The sequence below is a fragment of the Echinops telfairi genome, unplaced genomic scaffold (assembly GCF_000313985.2).
Source record: "Echinops telfairi isolate 266 unplaced genomic scaffold, ASM31398v2 ScPeMD7_655;HRSCAF=1070, whole genome shotgun sequence".
NCBI lineage: Eukaryota > Metazoa > Chordata > Mammalia > Afrosoricida > Tenrecidae > Echinops > Echinops telfairi.
The window spans coordinates 12,534,501-12,549,378 of NW_022104553.1; the positions used below are offsets into that span (position 1 = coordinate 12,534,501).

The following is a 14,878-nucleotide window of genomic DNA, read 5'->3' on the forward strand; positions in this document are numbered from 1 at the left end:
CAGGCCTGGGACCCTACATTAAACACACACACACACACACACACACACACACACACACACCATGGTGAGGGTGCGGGGAGGCAGCCTGCACAGGAACCCCCCTCCAGCCCGGAGGACGCCAGGCCCGCAACAAGGCAACAGACACTAGCTGGGCTTGAAGAACCTTCGGTTAATCCTCTAATGGCCAGCCCCCTCAGGCCTCTGCTCCCTGGACAAGTTAATTTGAGCCAAGGTGTCCTAACTAAAGTGTCCCCGCCTACTGTGGCTGCTCTGCCGCCCGCCCACCTGCCTCCCTGCTTCACGCAGCAGGTGGGAGAGAACTAGACCCCTCTTGGTGCCCTCAGATGTACCCTTGTCGCTGACCACGCACCCCGCCTGTGGTGAGGGTGAGGCAGAGCCCCGGGCTGGGGAGACGTTCAGGGAGCTTTGAAGGCAGGCCCCTCTCCCCAGACCCCATCTTGTGCTCGGATGCAGACCACACACAACAACCCACCAGCCCCTCAGCGTCTGCTGTCCTAGACCAGCTCCCTCCATGTTCTGCCCCAGGCCTGGGCCGGGGGGGGGGGGGGGGGGGGGGGGGGCGTGGGAGCCCTCCGCCTAACCCCTCTTCCCTCGCTGTGGTCAGGTGGCCTGGCCATGACGCCCCGCCCCCACCATGGCTGCAGGAGCCTTCTGTTCCAGCTTCCTCGAAGCGGCCTGAGCTCATTTGCAGAGAAGCCAAATGGCAGTCAGCACCAGCCCTGAAGGCCCGAGGACAACGGAGACCCTCCCGGCTGTAGGAGACGGGCATGTCTCCATGACAACCCTGTGCACACGCACACCGCACTGGGGAAGCGGCGGGCACGTGCCCTGGCCCGGCCCAGGAGGCGCCCCTCTGCGGCCTGGCTCCCAGACCCTCACCTTTGTAGCGGGGAGTGAACTGCTTCATGGCCTGCGGCAGGGACTCGTAGAACATGTGCTCCAGGGGGACGAGCGGCTTGCACACGGTGTGCTCGTCGTACTGCAGCACGCTCAGGTGCCCCCCGACCTGGTGCAGGAAGGGCTCCAGCTGCACGCCCCCTCTCACGTCCCCGGTGTCCGCGCTGTCCTGCACGACCATGGTGCTGCCCGGGGCGCAGACTGCTGGGCACAATCTGTCTAAGGAGGGCGCCAGGGGAGGTGGCAACTCCTGGCTGTTAGTGGTCCTCGGCTTTCTTCTCCTCGCCGGCCCGGGGCTTGGATTCCATGCTGTAGGTGCTCACTGGACCCTGGAAAGCAGAGGAGGAGGGTGGATGGAGATGATGGGTGTTCAGGGAAGGCCCACCCAGCCCCGGCTGGTGTCCCGAGCAGGCTCCTCACCGGTGGTGAAGCGCAGCGGGGAAGATGCATCGATTACTCCTGGAGTAATCTATGACAGTGGCCGCCTCCGGGGAAAGCTTTGCCACGAAATACCATCTTGTACTCTTTGCATTTAAATATTAAAACCTCTTCTGAAAAATGTTAATACGCACGGCGGTAAGTCCTTCGAGCGTGGGGACGGTGGCTTGATTGCTCTTGCCATTTCTCCATTCTCCCTTGGGGACAGCAAGCCCAGGCCCACCAAGAAGGCGGCAGCCCCACCCCTGCTTCGGGAGGCCTGCCATGCCGGGGGAGGCTGGGGAACAGGAGTACTTGATTTTCCTAGGGCTCAGCTGTTTGCCTCCTGGCTCCTCTACGCAGTTGCTGTGTGGTCTTGGGTAAATGGCTAAGCCTCTCTGGGCCTGTTTCCCCACATAATGCCAGCCCAGTGCCCCAAACGAAGGGCTCAGTCCGTGTGACCCACCATTCTTTCCAGCGGCATTGCCATGGGTCAGATTGTCACGACAGCCCCAGGCCGCCAAGTCCAATCCGACTCATGGTGACCCCGTAGGACGGGAGAGCACTTCCCTGCAGGTTTCCGATCCTGTGACGCTCTACCAGAGTAGACAGCCTCACCTTTCTCCCGAGGACTGGCTGGTGGTTTCACACTGCCGACTTTGCCATGGATAACCACTTCGAAACCCCAAACCAAACTCACTGTCCATGCTGACTCATGGCGACCCCGGTGGATTTCCCGGACTGTAACTGTTTACAGGAGTGGAAATCCCAGTCTGTCTCTCTTGGGAGCTGCGGATGGGTGGTTTCAAACTCCCGACCATTCGGATCTCAACCCCATGCATAGCCACTGCACCACCGCTACACGGGCAGGCTTGATCACCACCAGTTGGCAAGTCAGGACACAGAGGCCTGCATGCACTGACCCGGCCCCCGGGCCCCCCAGGAGCAGACCTGGGGGGGACAGCAGGGTCCCCTCTGCCTCCGGCCCCATGCACCATGGCTGCCCCGTGCCCTCCTCCAGCGACCTTGCCAGACGGCAGGCTTTCCTGGAACTTTGGGCTGGACACGCCACCCCACAGATGTCCTGCCTTGTTCCGGGACAGTGCCCGGAGACGCTCCTTGCTCCTTCTGTCCAGGAGGACACCCTCACAGCTGTGCCCATCGCCACCGAGTTATTAATACTTTCTCCCTCTGTTGGACTCTTGGCCAACCACCTGAGTCGGCCAGGGCAGCGCTGGGCCTGATGGACCCTCTGACTGACCTTCAGTCCGGCCCAGGCTGCCTGTCAGTGCTCAGGACTGCCTCGTCCACCTGGGCCTCAGCGGGTTGCGGCCCTGGAAAGTTCAGCCCGGCCCAGGCATTCTCCAACCCAGGACTGTCATTCCACATAGACCCCCACCCTGTCCTGCCAGCCCTGGATGCCCCTTCTAGGGAGGGAGGGCCAGGCCTCAGGGTGGGGGCTTCTCAAAGGGGCCTGCATGGCCAGACCATGAGGGGCCAGTTGAGGTAGCAGGGGTGAGGGCCTGTGGTGGGGAGACCTGAGCCCGATGGGACCCGTCCCGCAGCCCCTCTCTGAAGGCAGTACATGTGAGCCCTCCCCCTCACTCCCACCTGCCACCGCCGGAAACCTGTTCTAGGAGCGGAGAAAGGCAGTGGGTGGGAGGGGTCTGGGTGCATAGGGAAACCGCCTACAGAGGACCTGACGTTCTCAATGCCCATCGGTTACTGGGCAGTCAGTCTTGCCTGCAAACTTGGAGCCAGGACGGCAAGAAGGAGGTCTCAGGAGAGAGAGAGACCCAGGTGAGCGGCCCAGCTCTCTCCGCTCTCAGGGCTCACCTGGGTGCCACCCTTTGCCAGTTGCCCTGTGGAGGGGACCCGGGGACAGTGGCACTTCTGGTAAGCCCCAGTGCACACGGTGTCCCAGGCAGGCGCTCCTGCAGCCCCTCTTTCCTCCGTGCGCGCGCGGGGTCACAGCATGGGGAAGTGTCGTGAAAGAGATGGCCTGGCAGTGGTACAGATTGCCTCCCTTGAGCCTCCACAGTGGCCCTCTGAGGTCCCCATTTTACAGGCGAGGACACAGGCACAGAGGGGTGAAGCGACTTGCCGATGTTCACCCACTAGTTTGAGGGGAGCAGGGGTCTGAGCCCTGGCACGTTGGCTCCAGCGTCTGTGTGCTCACCTGCTGTGCTGCGGGGCCCCAGGGTTGACATCTTTGGAAGTCAGGAGAACGGAGCCCCAAGGAGGCAGGGCCTGGCAGCACAGGGCCAGGGGCTGTGTTCTCTCCTTCCCAGCCTGCCCTGACTGCCCCCTCCTCAAGTGGGGAGAGCGGCACTCCCACACTTCTGCAACACCACCGGGGGGTAGAGGGTTAACCCAGTCTGGGCTCGGTGTTGCCCTGCTCTTGGGCTTCCTGGCTGGACATCGGCCAGCCTGAGGGATGGGGTCGCTGCCGCCTCGTGGTACGGCTCCTGTGCTGTTTGTGCAGGCTTGGCGGGTGGGGGATGTGTGAGGGTCCTCCCACTCCTCGGCAGGGGCCCAAGGCTTGCCCTGGGCCCCTGATGCTGACTTGGAACCCCGCAAGGGAGCCGAAGGTTCTGTCTGCTGCTGTCTTTGGGTGCTACTTCCAGCTGCCTAGGGGTGGGCGAGGGAGGGCCTCAGATTCGCCCCCACCACCCCCTTCGACAGAAGCCCCTTCAATGTTTCAGGTTGGGACCGTCTTCCGCCCGGCCTTGCCTTTTGCCACATGCATGCACCTCTGTCTTCAGCACGGCCTTGGCCTTTGACTAGTGCCCCTGTACCCTGCTCCGTTTCCTAAGAGCATTCGACAAGGAAGCAGGGCCCCAGGGCCTGCCCCCTACGCCCCCCACCTGGCTTGCCAAGGCTCTTGAATGAGATGAATTGAACTAGGTCATTGCTCTGAGCCTTGGTTTGCTACCTCCGGCGGCGCTGGTGGCAGCTGTCACCAAGCTCCAGTGAAAAGAAGCCCAGATCCCTGGCCGAGTCCTCTCTGAGCATCTCCACCACTCCCGGCGGACACATGTCGCTGGCTGCATGGGCTACCCCCAGGCCCGACTCCCATGAGTCAGCTAGGGGGCTGGGAAGGCAGATGGGGTGCTCACTGGAGTCTGGGCTCCCGCCCCCACCCCGACACACTTGCTGAACTTGCTGGGCTCCTCTCAGGGCTCCCACGGGAGCCGATGCCCCCCTGTGCACCCCACACCTCCTCCCACAACCAGGCCAGGCCCCGCCCGGCCTCCCCTGGCCCAGGCAGGAAAGCCCAGCTCAGGGGCCCAGCAAGAGCGGACACGTGGCCCCAGGTGTCCTCCACCCTGTCAGTGGTCCCCTCTGGAATGAAGCCACCCTGTCAGGGCCCCACTCCAGGAGATCGAAGGGGTGCTCTCTGCTGATGGGGCCTGGCCCAGAGCCTGGTGGTTCAACGAAGCCCTGGGCGGTCTGTGTCAGGGCGGGTCCTCTCTGCCTTGCTGCCCCGAGGGGCCGGGTTGACAGCCAGTCTCCCTGGTCTGAAAAGGGTGTCACGGATCTCAGGGCCTGCGGTTGTCCTGGACTTGTAGCCAGCGACAAGACCAGTGACCCTAAGAACCCTAGACCTCGCTCATGCCAAACACAATGAGAGATGCCCCCATCAAGTGGAGGTGGGCGAGGGCACCCACCGGACTTGTCACTCCCAGGCGGCACAGCTTATTCCTGCCAGCCTGTGTGTGTGTCACCTCTCCTCGCACGCTACATCGGAATCCGGTACAAATCACAGGCGGCACGCCTGCCCCTTGTCGGAAGTCGCCATTCCCAGCTTCGGGAAAGCGGACAGATGAAACTACAGATCAAGCCGGTGAGGGCTCAAACCTGAAATCAACTCGCCCCAGACTCTATCTTTTCAAAGCTGAGCTCTGGGAACAAGCTGGCCTCCTGTGGTAGGAGCCGGGGCTGGCTGTGGGCATTAGGATTCTCCCCCTCAGGCACGGGACACCTCCCCTGTGCACGTGCCCTCCTTTGTCCAGGCTAATGTGGATGGGCCTCACATGCCACGGTGGCTGGCATCTCAGCCGTGGTGATCTGGGAGGCATGTGCTGCCGTGCAGCGCTGAGTGACACGCAAACTCACTGCCATCGAGTCAGTGTGGGCTTCCGAGGCTGTAACTGTTGGAAGGAGTAGAAAGCCTCATCTTTCTCCCGAGGAGCGGCTGGTGGTTTCAAACCACCGACGATGCGGCCCAGTGTGTAACCACTGCTCCACCGGGGCTCCTCCTGGTTGGGTATACAGCACCAGACACAAGTACTAAGTCTTTCTTCCATTAGGCCTTGCCGTTTGGAGGGTGGTGTTTGTCCAGCATAGCCTGCCCTGTCCTGACTAATTTGCCAACCCCAAATATTTGGCTAACAGCATGGGACCCTTACGTTGAAAGAGACGTCACCTGAGTCAGACACTCAAATGTGATGACGCAAATCTACCCTATATAATAATAGCCACGCCTGTTAAGCCTCCTGCCACCTGCCTGCCATTTGCAGTACTGTGGTGGCCTGCATGTTTCCAGGATGATGGAAAGGGTGCCACTAGCATTTCCAACACCAACAGGGCCACCCGTGGTGAACAGGTTTCTGTCTCAGAGTAAGACTAGGAATAAAGGCCTGGCACTCGGCTCCAGAAATCTCACCAACAGAAACCCTCCCAAGCACACAGAACGCTGCCTGACAGAGCCTGCGGGTTGGGCTGCGCTCCCGCCTGCAATGAATGGAAGAGCGGCCTTGCACACAGCAGGATTGGAGAAGGCGGTGCAGGGCTGGGCGACACTTCTGTGCTGTCGCACACAGGTCTCCCCGGGCCGGCCAGTTACCAGCAGCTAAGACTAAGGCAGCCCCCACTCTGGGGCCACTGTCACCCCAGCCACCCTCTCTGCTTCCCCACATGGTAGTTTTCTGGGACCCAGGCCCTGGTGGCTTCTTATGCAGTGGACATCCAATTGCACAGACCCCTGTGAGCCGTGGCTCCTAGAGCCAGGGTCCTACCCAGGCCTGACACCAGAAACGAGAGCCTTCCGGGGTTCCCAGGGACGCTGGTGGGGTTCACAAAGCCCTCGGCAGTATGCATTCATGGGGAGTCCTGCCTCAGCCGTGGGGCGCCGCGACCTTAGCCAAGTCCACACCCAACTACCAGTGTCAACGGGCTGGAACAGCGATACCCAAGGAGCAGGACCGCGCCCCCAATGGATACAGGCGTCGGTGATTATGAAAGTACAGTTCATTGAAAGGCGGTTTTTGTTCGTCATCTGTCTTCCCCATCAACAGGTAAGATCAGCACATAGGGACTGCCAGCGGGGGAAATGAGGTCGAAGGACAGGGTATATTGCTTGGAGCTGAGATTTGAGTGGTGGGGGTGGCATGAGAGGTCTGTGGGAGGGCCTGCTCTGGGGGGTTGGGGCACAAGGACCAGTGGAGTCAGGCCAGGAGACAGTGACCAGGAGGGGAGGCTGAGTGGACAAGGCGTGGGGTGCCTCCTTCCATCCCTCTCCCCTGGGCTGCAGCGGCCGCCTCTGCATCATCCTACCAAAACCAAGCTCGCTGCCCTTGACTCAGGGGCCCCCAAGGCGGAGGGGCAAGGCTGTGTGCCTGGTGCCCAGTCCACCCAGGAGTAAGGTAGTCCCCTGAGATGGGCGAGGTGTTGATGCCCCCGGGGCACATCCGAATACATCTTGGGTGGTGGGGAGGGTACTCTGGGCACCCATCATAACAAAGGAGCATGCGGGGGAAGCAGGCTGCGGTGCGGAACCCGTCAGACTGCCAAGTTCCCAAGCAGCATGGTGGATGGCCTGCCCTCTCACCTCGGAGGCTCCAATGTACATTCCCCAGGCCTCTCTGAGCCAGAGGTTCTGTGCAAGTACCATTCAATGTCTTTACAACACCCGAGGGAGCCTTTCTTAATCGGTATGAGATGAGAGGGCCCGAAAACCATTTAAAACCGCTTAGGTCACATAATGGGCGGGGGAGTGGTGGAGGTTCTCAGGGCGTGGACGGGCTGCATATCAGCTGGGGCCATCCAGGCGGGGAAGATAGGAGATGGTTTTCTGGGAGGGCGGGGGTGGAGGTGGGTGGGGGTAGGGGGAGATCCCAAACACCCAAAATCCATTCTGAAACTGACTGCAGGGAAATAGGAGTGTGTGGCCTCTGCGTGCTGCCTCCCCTCACCCTACCCCTCCGCCCTGACACCCCCACCCCACCCCCGCCAGGCCCAGGGTGTCAGGCTGGGTAGGATTAATACAGCCAGGCTCAGGGTGTGGGGGGCTGGGGGCTGGGGGGCTTGGCTCATCACCTGCCCAGCTGTGGCGGAATGATGTGGCTTCCGTTTCCCGGGGAAGGCTTGGTTTCCAGACTCCCAGGGCAATACTTCCTATTCCTCCATCTCAGAAACTTATTTCGGGCCTCATTTTATCCTTTCCAAGTTTTTTTCCCTTCTTCTTCCGTCTCTCCTTTTTCTCTTAACCTTTACAGTCTCCCAATGCTTCTCCAGCTTGAGGACCAAATACAATTTTAATACAGCGATGATTAGTTTAGAAGCCCTTCAGCCACTGACACATGTACTTAGCAGCACCAACAATGTTCTGCTCTTGCCGTCAGGGTGGGAGGAACAGGGGTGGGGGTGGGGGATGACTCTAGAAGCAGAACCTTCTAGAAGGGCCACTCCTTTGGGTGGGAGTCGAGGACAGATGGATGGACGGAGGCCAGGAGGGCTTCTCCTCTGTCTGCCGCCCCCAGAGAGCTAATATCTCCTGCCCACATAGGCTACAAGTGAGGGTCCCTGGGCACTGTTTGGAATGATTATCAGCCCCCCCTTCTGGGTGTGGCTGCTTTGGACCTCGCCCCCTTCAAGATGCATCCAGGACCTTAGAGATTGCTAAGCGCCCTGACCTCCACATTTCCCGACTCCAGCACCCCTCCCTACACCTTCCTGTCTTTCTCCAAGTAATAGGATCTGTCTTAGGCAAGGGGCCCCTGAGCTGGAGCGGAGAGGTTTCTGGCAGAGGCTAGCAATGGCTTGGTCGTGTCCAAACACAGTGATGTAAACTGCTGAGTGAGTATTGTGAGAGTGTGCTTGTGAGTTTAGTGTGTAGATGTGTGAGATTTATGTGCGAGTGTGTGTGTGTGTGTGTGTGCATTCACACATGCATGAGAGGGGGTGGGTGGGTGGGGCTTCAGACCCTAGAACTGGAGGGCTGGTGGGTTATGTTTGAGCTCTTAATTGAAAGATGAGGCAGTCGGCCCCCATAAAGATACAGATTCTCAGGAGCCCCACAGAACAATCCTACTTCACCCTACAGAGTTGCTGGGTTGGAAGGTGGGTGAGGTGTTGGACTGGTAAGTGCAAGGTTGGCTGTTCAAATCCACCAGCGGCTCCCCGGGAGAAAGATGAGGTTCTCTGCTCCCATGGACTTACGTTTCTGCGTAGGGCTTACAGGAGTTGGAGGCACCCCGCTGATGGTGGGTTTGGGGGTTTGAATCAGGAGGCCCTCAACTGAGGCCTTTCCCCAGCAGAGGGCAGCAGCGGACGGACACTGTGTTGCCAGTATGCCCAGCAGGGCTACGGGGTCTTAAAGCTCTCCTGCAGCCCTCTTTGCCCTGGTGACCAGGGAACGTTCTCCTAACACCTCGGGGCCCCAGAGAGCCCGGAATGGCAGCTGAAGTTGTCCTGTCTTGGCTAAACAGATTTCAAAAATCTCAGAATTCCTCATCCCCACTGAATTTTCTCCAACCCCCACTTTTAAAGGTGGTCTGGCAAAGAGGGTGGTGGGGTAGGGTGCAGGTGGAGGAAGTTCCTGGTAGGCCAGAGCCACTCAGCCACCAGGGGTCGGCTGAGGGGTCTCAGAGTAGAGGCTTTAGGTCTGTCTGCACTCAGGGGAAGGAGCCCCCAAACCAGGAATGGGCTTGCCAGGAGAGGTGGGGCCTTCCAAGCATTGCAGAGCCTCTGAGCCAAGCAGGCAGGAGGCTCGATCTTCTCCCCTCTGCCACGTCCCCTCTGCACAAATGCAGCTGGATCAACACTCTTTCCCCACCAGCTTCAAGCCTGGTGTCCTGGTCTCCCCAACAGCAGGGGGGCGAAGCAAGCATTGTAAGAGGCCAGGAATACACAGGCAGCTGGGTGCTGGGCCTGTCTACCCCACTCACCCAGCGCTGCCTGCCCCCACTCGGCTGCCATCTCCAGCCTTCAGCTCCCCCTGCCAGCACACTGGTTCCCTTCCCTGCACAGCAGATGCTTTGTAAAATTAATCTCAGCTCCTGTGGCTGCCGGTGAACCAGATACCGCTCTGGATGGATTTCTGCCTGGGAATAAGTTCTCTAAGTGCCCAGCTCAGAGCAGGAGGAAGCAGGGGCTGGACTGGGGGGCCTGTCCTGCAGCTCCGGGATGCACTGTGGCAGAGGCCAGGGGGGTTCCCCAGGGCCTCGGGGTCCCTGGTGGGGCAGGGACACAAGGAGAATTCATCACCCGGGCTGAATTCATCATCCTGGTTCCACCGCTGCCTCCCTGCCTCTTCCTCTCTGGGCCTCAGCCCCTCCATCTCTATAGAGAGCTGCCTGACCTAGCACATCTCATCCTCCTTTGGGACAAGTGGCCCTGCAAGCCGATGACACAAGGTGAAAAAAATCAGAATGGGGCAAGCAAAGACTCCTAGGCTAAAAGAGGCTCCAGAGTCACGCCGACCAGAGGCAGCCCGGATGGGTCCTGATCCACACGCAGCATGAAAAGACACATAAGGGTGATTGGAAACATTTCAGAGGGGACTAGAGGTAGATGCTTTCTGAGAATTGTTCCTTTTGTTCCGGAACACGGTACTGGAGCTATGTCAAGATGCATTGAGGTGCCTTGGGGGAAGATTGTGACGTCTGTAAATCATTTCACATACTTCAGCAAGAAGGTGAAGCTTCAAGTCCAGGTGCAATATGCAAGTGTTCATGACCTTACCGCTCTCTCTACCTGTGGGGCCTTGGTGGCAGAGTGATTACACACCGGGCTGCTAACCCCAAGGTCAGCAGTTCAAAACCACCAGCTACTCGGCAAGCGAGAGAAGAGGCTTTCTACTCCTGTCAAGAGTTGCTGTCTCGGAAACCACAGAGGCAGTTCTGCTCTGACCTATGGGGTCATTATGAGTCAGCATGGACTTGATGGCATTAAGGTATTTTTGGTAGTTGTTAAAGTAAGAATCATAATAAAAGGATGCCTTTTAAAAATCAGCAGTGCCTAAGCCTCAGCCCCGTGGGACCTGGCTCTCCGGTGCAGGAGCCTGGGTGGCTATTTGGAATGCTCCCTGGGCGCTGAGAAGCCAGGGCAGAGATTGCTCAGATCATTCGATCTAGGATCTCAAGTTCTCATGGGGAGACACTGGCGAGGTGGGGCCTCAAGAACTCTGCCTCTTCCCCAGGTGCCACCTCCAGTATCCTCACCACCCACTCCCCGGGGACTGCCCCACACCCAGGCCCCAGGCTGCTGCCCGCGGGCTGACGTCACCCCAGGCGGAAGGGTGGGGCTGCCGGGCAGGACATGCCGTTCCTGCCGCCTGCTTTTCCCGGGGACAGCCCCGAGGTTAAGGGTTCAGGTGGGCCTGGCATGGGAACAGGTGACTCCAGCCTCTGTACTTGCCTGGCTGCGTCCTCCCACAGGGGCCTCACTGGGGAGGAGGGCTGGCAAGTCAACCAGGGACAGGGGAAGGGGTGGAAGAGGAACGACACACTACAACTGTGCTACATGCCACCCTCCCCTGCCCCTCCAGGCTGACCTGCACCGACCCCTGCAGCCCTGCAGTATGAGTAGGCCCTGTGGGCATGGGACCCTCTGTCCCCTTGCTCAGCCCACCCACCCACCCCTCTTCCGCCTCTGAGCAGCACTCACCAGCACTCTTTTCTTCTCCGAGGGGCTGGCCCAGCCAAAGTGAGCTTCGCTCTCAGTGCACCAGGCAGAGCCGAGAGCACACGTCCGACTGCCCAGGCCGAGAGGAGAGTCTGCCCAGGAGGCCGGGCTGCCAGTGGCCTGGGCGGGGAGGGTCACCTGATGCTTGGGGAAGGCCTGGCAGGGCTGGTGTGTCTGCAGGGCGGGTGACTGCTCTGTGGGTGAGGGGGCAGCGGGGAGGGGCAAGAGGAGGAGAGGCGTTATCTCCAGAGTGGGGCGTGTAGTGCGGCTGCTTGAATGCTTGCAGGTGCTGGGCACCAAGGGCCTGTGGTTCCTGGAGGTGAGGTCAGGGTGATGGGGCAGACTGCCCCTCCTCATCCTCCCTGCTTGCAGGCACCAGGCAAACAGACACAGAGGACACCCTGTTCAGACTGACCCCAACCCCACTAGACAAGCCCCTGCTGTCAGAAGATGAGGCGGAGGGTGGGGTGGGGGTGGGGGGTTCCATTCCAGTGTAAGTGGGCCAAGAGCCTGGGGCACAGGAGGAGGCAGGAAAGGCTTTGTGGAGGAGGTGGCCGGTGGAGACCCAAAGGGAAAGTAGGGGTCATCAGGCTGGGGTGGAGGAGGGTGGTGAGGACAGGGCACATTCAAAAAAGCTGGGGGTGGGAGTGTGGGTGTCGGGGCACCTGACAGTGGGAAGTGATGAGGGCTGGGGGGCGCGGGGCGGGAGGTGAGCAGAGGCTTCCCTGCTAGGCAGGAGGTTCGACCACTATCCTTAGGCTCTGGGAGCAGCTAAAGACTCACCTTAGTGGGGGCCTGGGGTCTGTGTGCCACTCCACTTCGAGGAAAGGGACCGGGGTTGGATGGCTTCACGCTCAGAGACTGGCACTCACCATGACTGCAGCAATGGCCGGGCACAGGAGCTGTCCGATGGTGCAGGACCACGAAGGTGGCCGAGGAGGGTGGAGGTGGGGTGTCCCAGCAATGACAATAGGTGGTTCTGAGGCTTGCGGGAGCTGGGCGGGCAGGGCCCGAGGTGGAAGGGGTGGGGTCAGAGATGTCAGGGGGCAGCTGGGCCAGGTCTGTGACTGGTGGCAGGGACAGGGGTCAAGGCACACGTTTCACAGATCTTCACGTGGCTCCAGCTAGCCCAGACTCTGGCCAGAGTCCCCTGGGCGCTAGTCTCTGCCCTCCGGGCTCCCTCCTCCTCCCTGTGTGAGTCAGCTCGGTAACAGCCTGCACCCTGTTAGGTAGGGACTTGTCCTTCCCTTGGCTGTACAGGCTCCCATAGAGGAGGTTGGAAGGGAACCAGGTAAGCACTAGCCACCCGCGAACACTCCCGAACTAGGCATGCTCAAATTCAGGCCCCAAGCCAGGTGGGCGGTACACCCGGGCGGCCCAAACTAGACTCAGGTGGGCTTAATTCAGCCAATGGGGTCAACCAATACCTGTGACGACGCCTCCCCAGCCAGAGGTTTGAAATACCCTGGTGGTGGAAAGGCTGCTCTCTTTTTACCCTCACCAGAGGCAGGTGGAGGTAGGAGGTGCACACACGTGCCACTGGGTGGGCCCCCTCAGTGCCGCCTCCGGGCCTATTGGGGACCACAGCCTGTCTCCCCCCACCCCAGTGTTTGCTCGTGCCGTGCCACGTGCTTTGGCCTCAGCTCACCATGGTGGGTGCACTGTCCCACAAGGGTGCTCGTGTCCAGGGGTGAACCCCAGCGCAGCTTACACGCACCTTGGCACGATTCCCTAAAAGAGTGTGTACTCTTTTGAGACTAAAACCTGAGACCCCTCCCCTCCTTCATAAAAACCCACTTGGATCACAAGCCAGGCTTTGGCGTGACTCCCTTCTCCTGCGAAGCCACGGACCGGGCTATTTCCCACTCGGGAAACCTCACAACCTGACTTCCTATGCCCGCCCCTCGGGCCCAGCTCACCTCACTCCGGCCCAGCTTCCTTCAGACTCTGGGCCTCTCCCCAACTCCTGTGTCCCTGCTCCAGGGCCCTCACACACCTATCTCCTGCAGAAGTCCATAGCTGCTCAATCAGCCTCTCCCGGGGCCTGCTGGCTCTCCCACCTCTCCTTCCCCATCTCCACGTGACCGTGAGGACACTGTGTACCAGGCAGCCTGGCACAGAGAGAGCCTGAGTGTGGACGAGGTCGGGCTAGAAGCTGGAGGCCCAGAGGGTCATCCCTGCCTGGGCTGTGGCCCATGGACTTGCCCTCCCGCACTTGGGCACCTCCAACGTTGCCAGTCCCCATGTCTTCATTTCCTTGTTGCTTGGTCCTCCTGGGGAGGGCTGGAACCTGGGGGAGTAGCTGTGTGTGTGTGTGTGTGTGTGTGTGTGTGTGTGTGTGTGTGTACATGTGCTCACAGAGCTGAGGACTGCAGAAGGGGACATCAAGCGTGGCTTACAAGTGACAGAGCCTGTCCTCCTTGGCGCTGTGGAGCGTGTGTTTACGCCGTGGAGCGTGTTTAGGGGTGTGCACAAAGCACTTCTTCCCTGCTCCTAATACCCCCGCTCCCAGTCCACCAAGATGCCCCAAGTCCCTCCACAGAGCCTCTGCTGAAGGATCGACTTTGTGGCCGAAAAGGTGTCTGTGTGGGAGGGTGGACTCTTTGGGCCGCAGAAAGCAGGAGGTGGGGACATGGGCCACAGGCTGGTGAGTTTGACTAGAGCAGTCAACCTGCAGAAGGGGGTCTGTGGGCGCGCTGGGGTACACTGGGTGCTGGCAGTGGAGCAGGGCCCTGGGCACCCACCCAGACTCTGGCATAGCCCGGCTGCTCAGTGTGTCCCAGTGAGCGCAGGCAGGAGCGGGGATGGGGGGCGGGGGGTGCAGCTGGCTCCACAAGGATGGGGGCCTGTGTACCCTCTGCCCATCCTGTGCCTGGCCTCCTGTCCCATCTAGCTGTGCCTGGGAAAGACCCCCTTTCTACTCGCCTTCCCCCCTCCTGCTCCTCCTCCCTCTTTGGGGACCCGTAGAGATCCAGCAGGTTCCATGTTGGGCTGCTAACTTTGAGGTTAGCAGTTCAAAACCGTCAGTCGCAGGGAAAGATGAAGTCTTCCATCAAGAGCTGCAGTCTCTGAAACCCACAGGGACACTTCCACCCTGCCCTCCAGGGTCACCGTGCCCCAGAACTGACTCAGTGCAGTGCATTTTAAACAAGCAATGGTACTGTCCAGCCTAGTGACACAGCCGGGGGTGGCTGCACCTGGCCGGGAGCCTGGGGTGCAGAGATTGAAGCCAGGTGCCACCCCCTGCTGCGTGGCTGTTACTGTGCAAACTGCACACTGACTGCTCTCTGTCTGTCCTTCCATCCAGCCAGGGGGTGCCGCTAATGTGGGCACCAGCCCTTCGCCCACAGCACTGCAGGCTCGGCCCAGCGAGAGGCACGGGCAGCCCCGGGCCAAGTTCGCGACCGATTTCCCCACCGTCTGGCGGCCTCTCTCTGCAGCCACGGCTGGGCCATGGCACCGGGCAGCACACCATCCAGCCCAAGCTTGCTCCAAGTCCTGCCCACTGGGCGGGCTTCCTCCGGGCTGGCCCGGAGGGGCGGTGCCCTCGCAGCGGGGCGCTGGGGCTCCTCCGCACAAGCGCCAACCGGGGGTCGGGGGAAGAGAAGGGGGTTTCCCCACCCTGACTCAGCCG

The 14,878-nt window shown here is 60.5% G+C and overlaps 1 protein-coding gene across 1 annotated transcript in view; it reads right to left on the bottom strand.

Moving 5' to 3' along the window:
• IP6K3 (inositol hexakisphosphate kinase 3) overlaps nucleotides 1–11,315 on the bottom strand; it is a 21,612-nt gene extending 10,297 nt beyond the window's left edge. Inside the window, exons 1-2 of the mRNA XM_004711751.2 lie at nucleotides 11,227–11,315; nucleotides 901–1,247 (exon numbers count right to left, since the gene is read on the bottom strand). Coding sequence (XP_004711808.1) covers nucleotides 901–1,099 — 199 coding nt within the window. The 5' untranslated portion in view covers nucleotides 1,100–1,247; nucleotides 11,227–11,315. The remainder of the gene's footprint in view (nucleotides 1–900; nucleotides 1,248–11,226) is intronic.
• Between the last annotated feature and the right edge of the window lie 3,563 nt (nucleotides 11,316–14,878).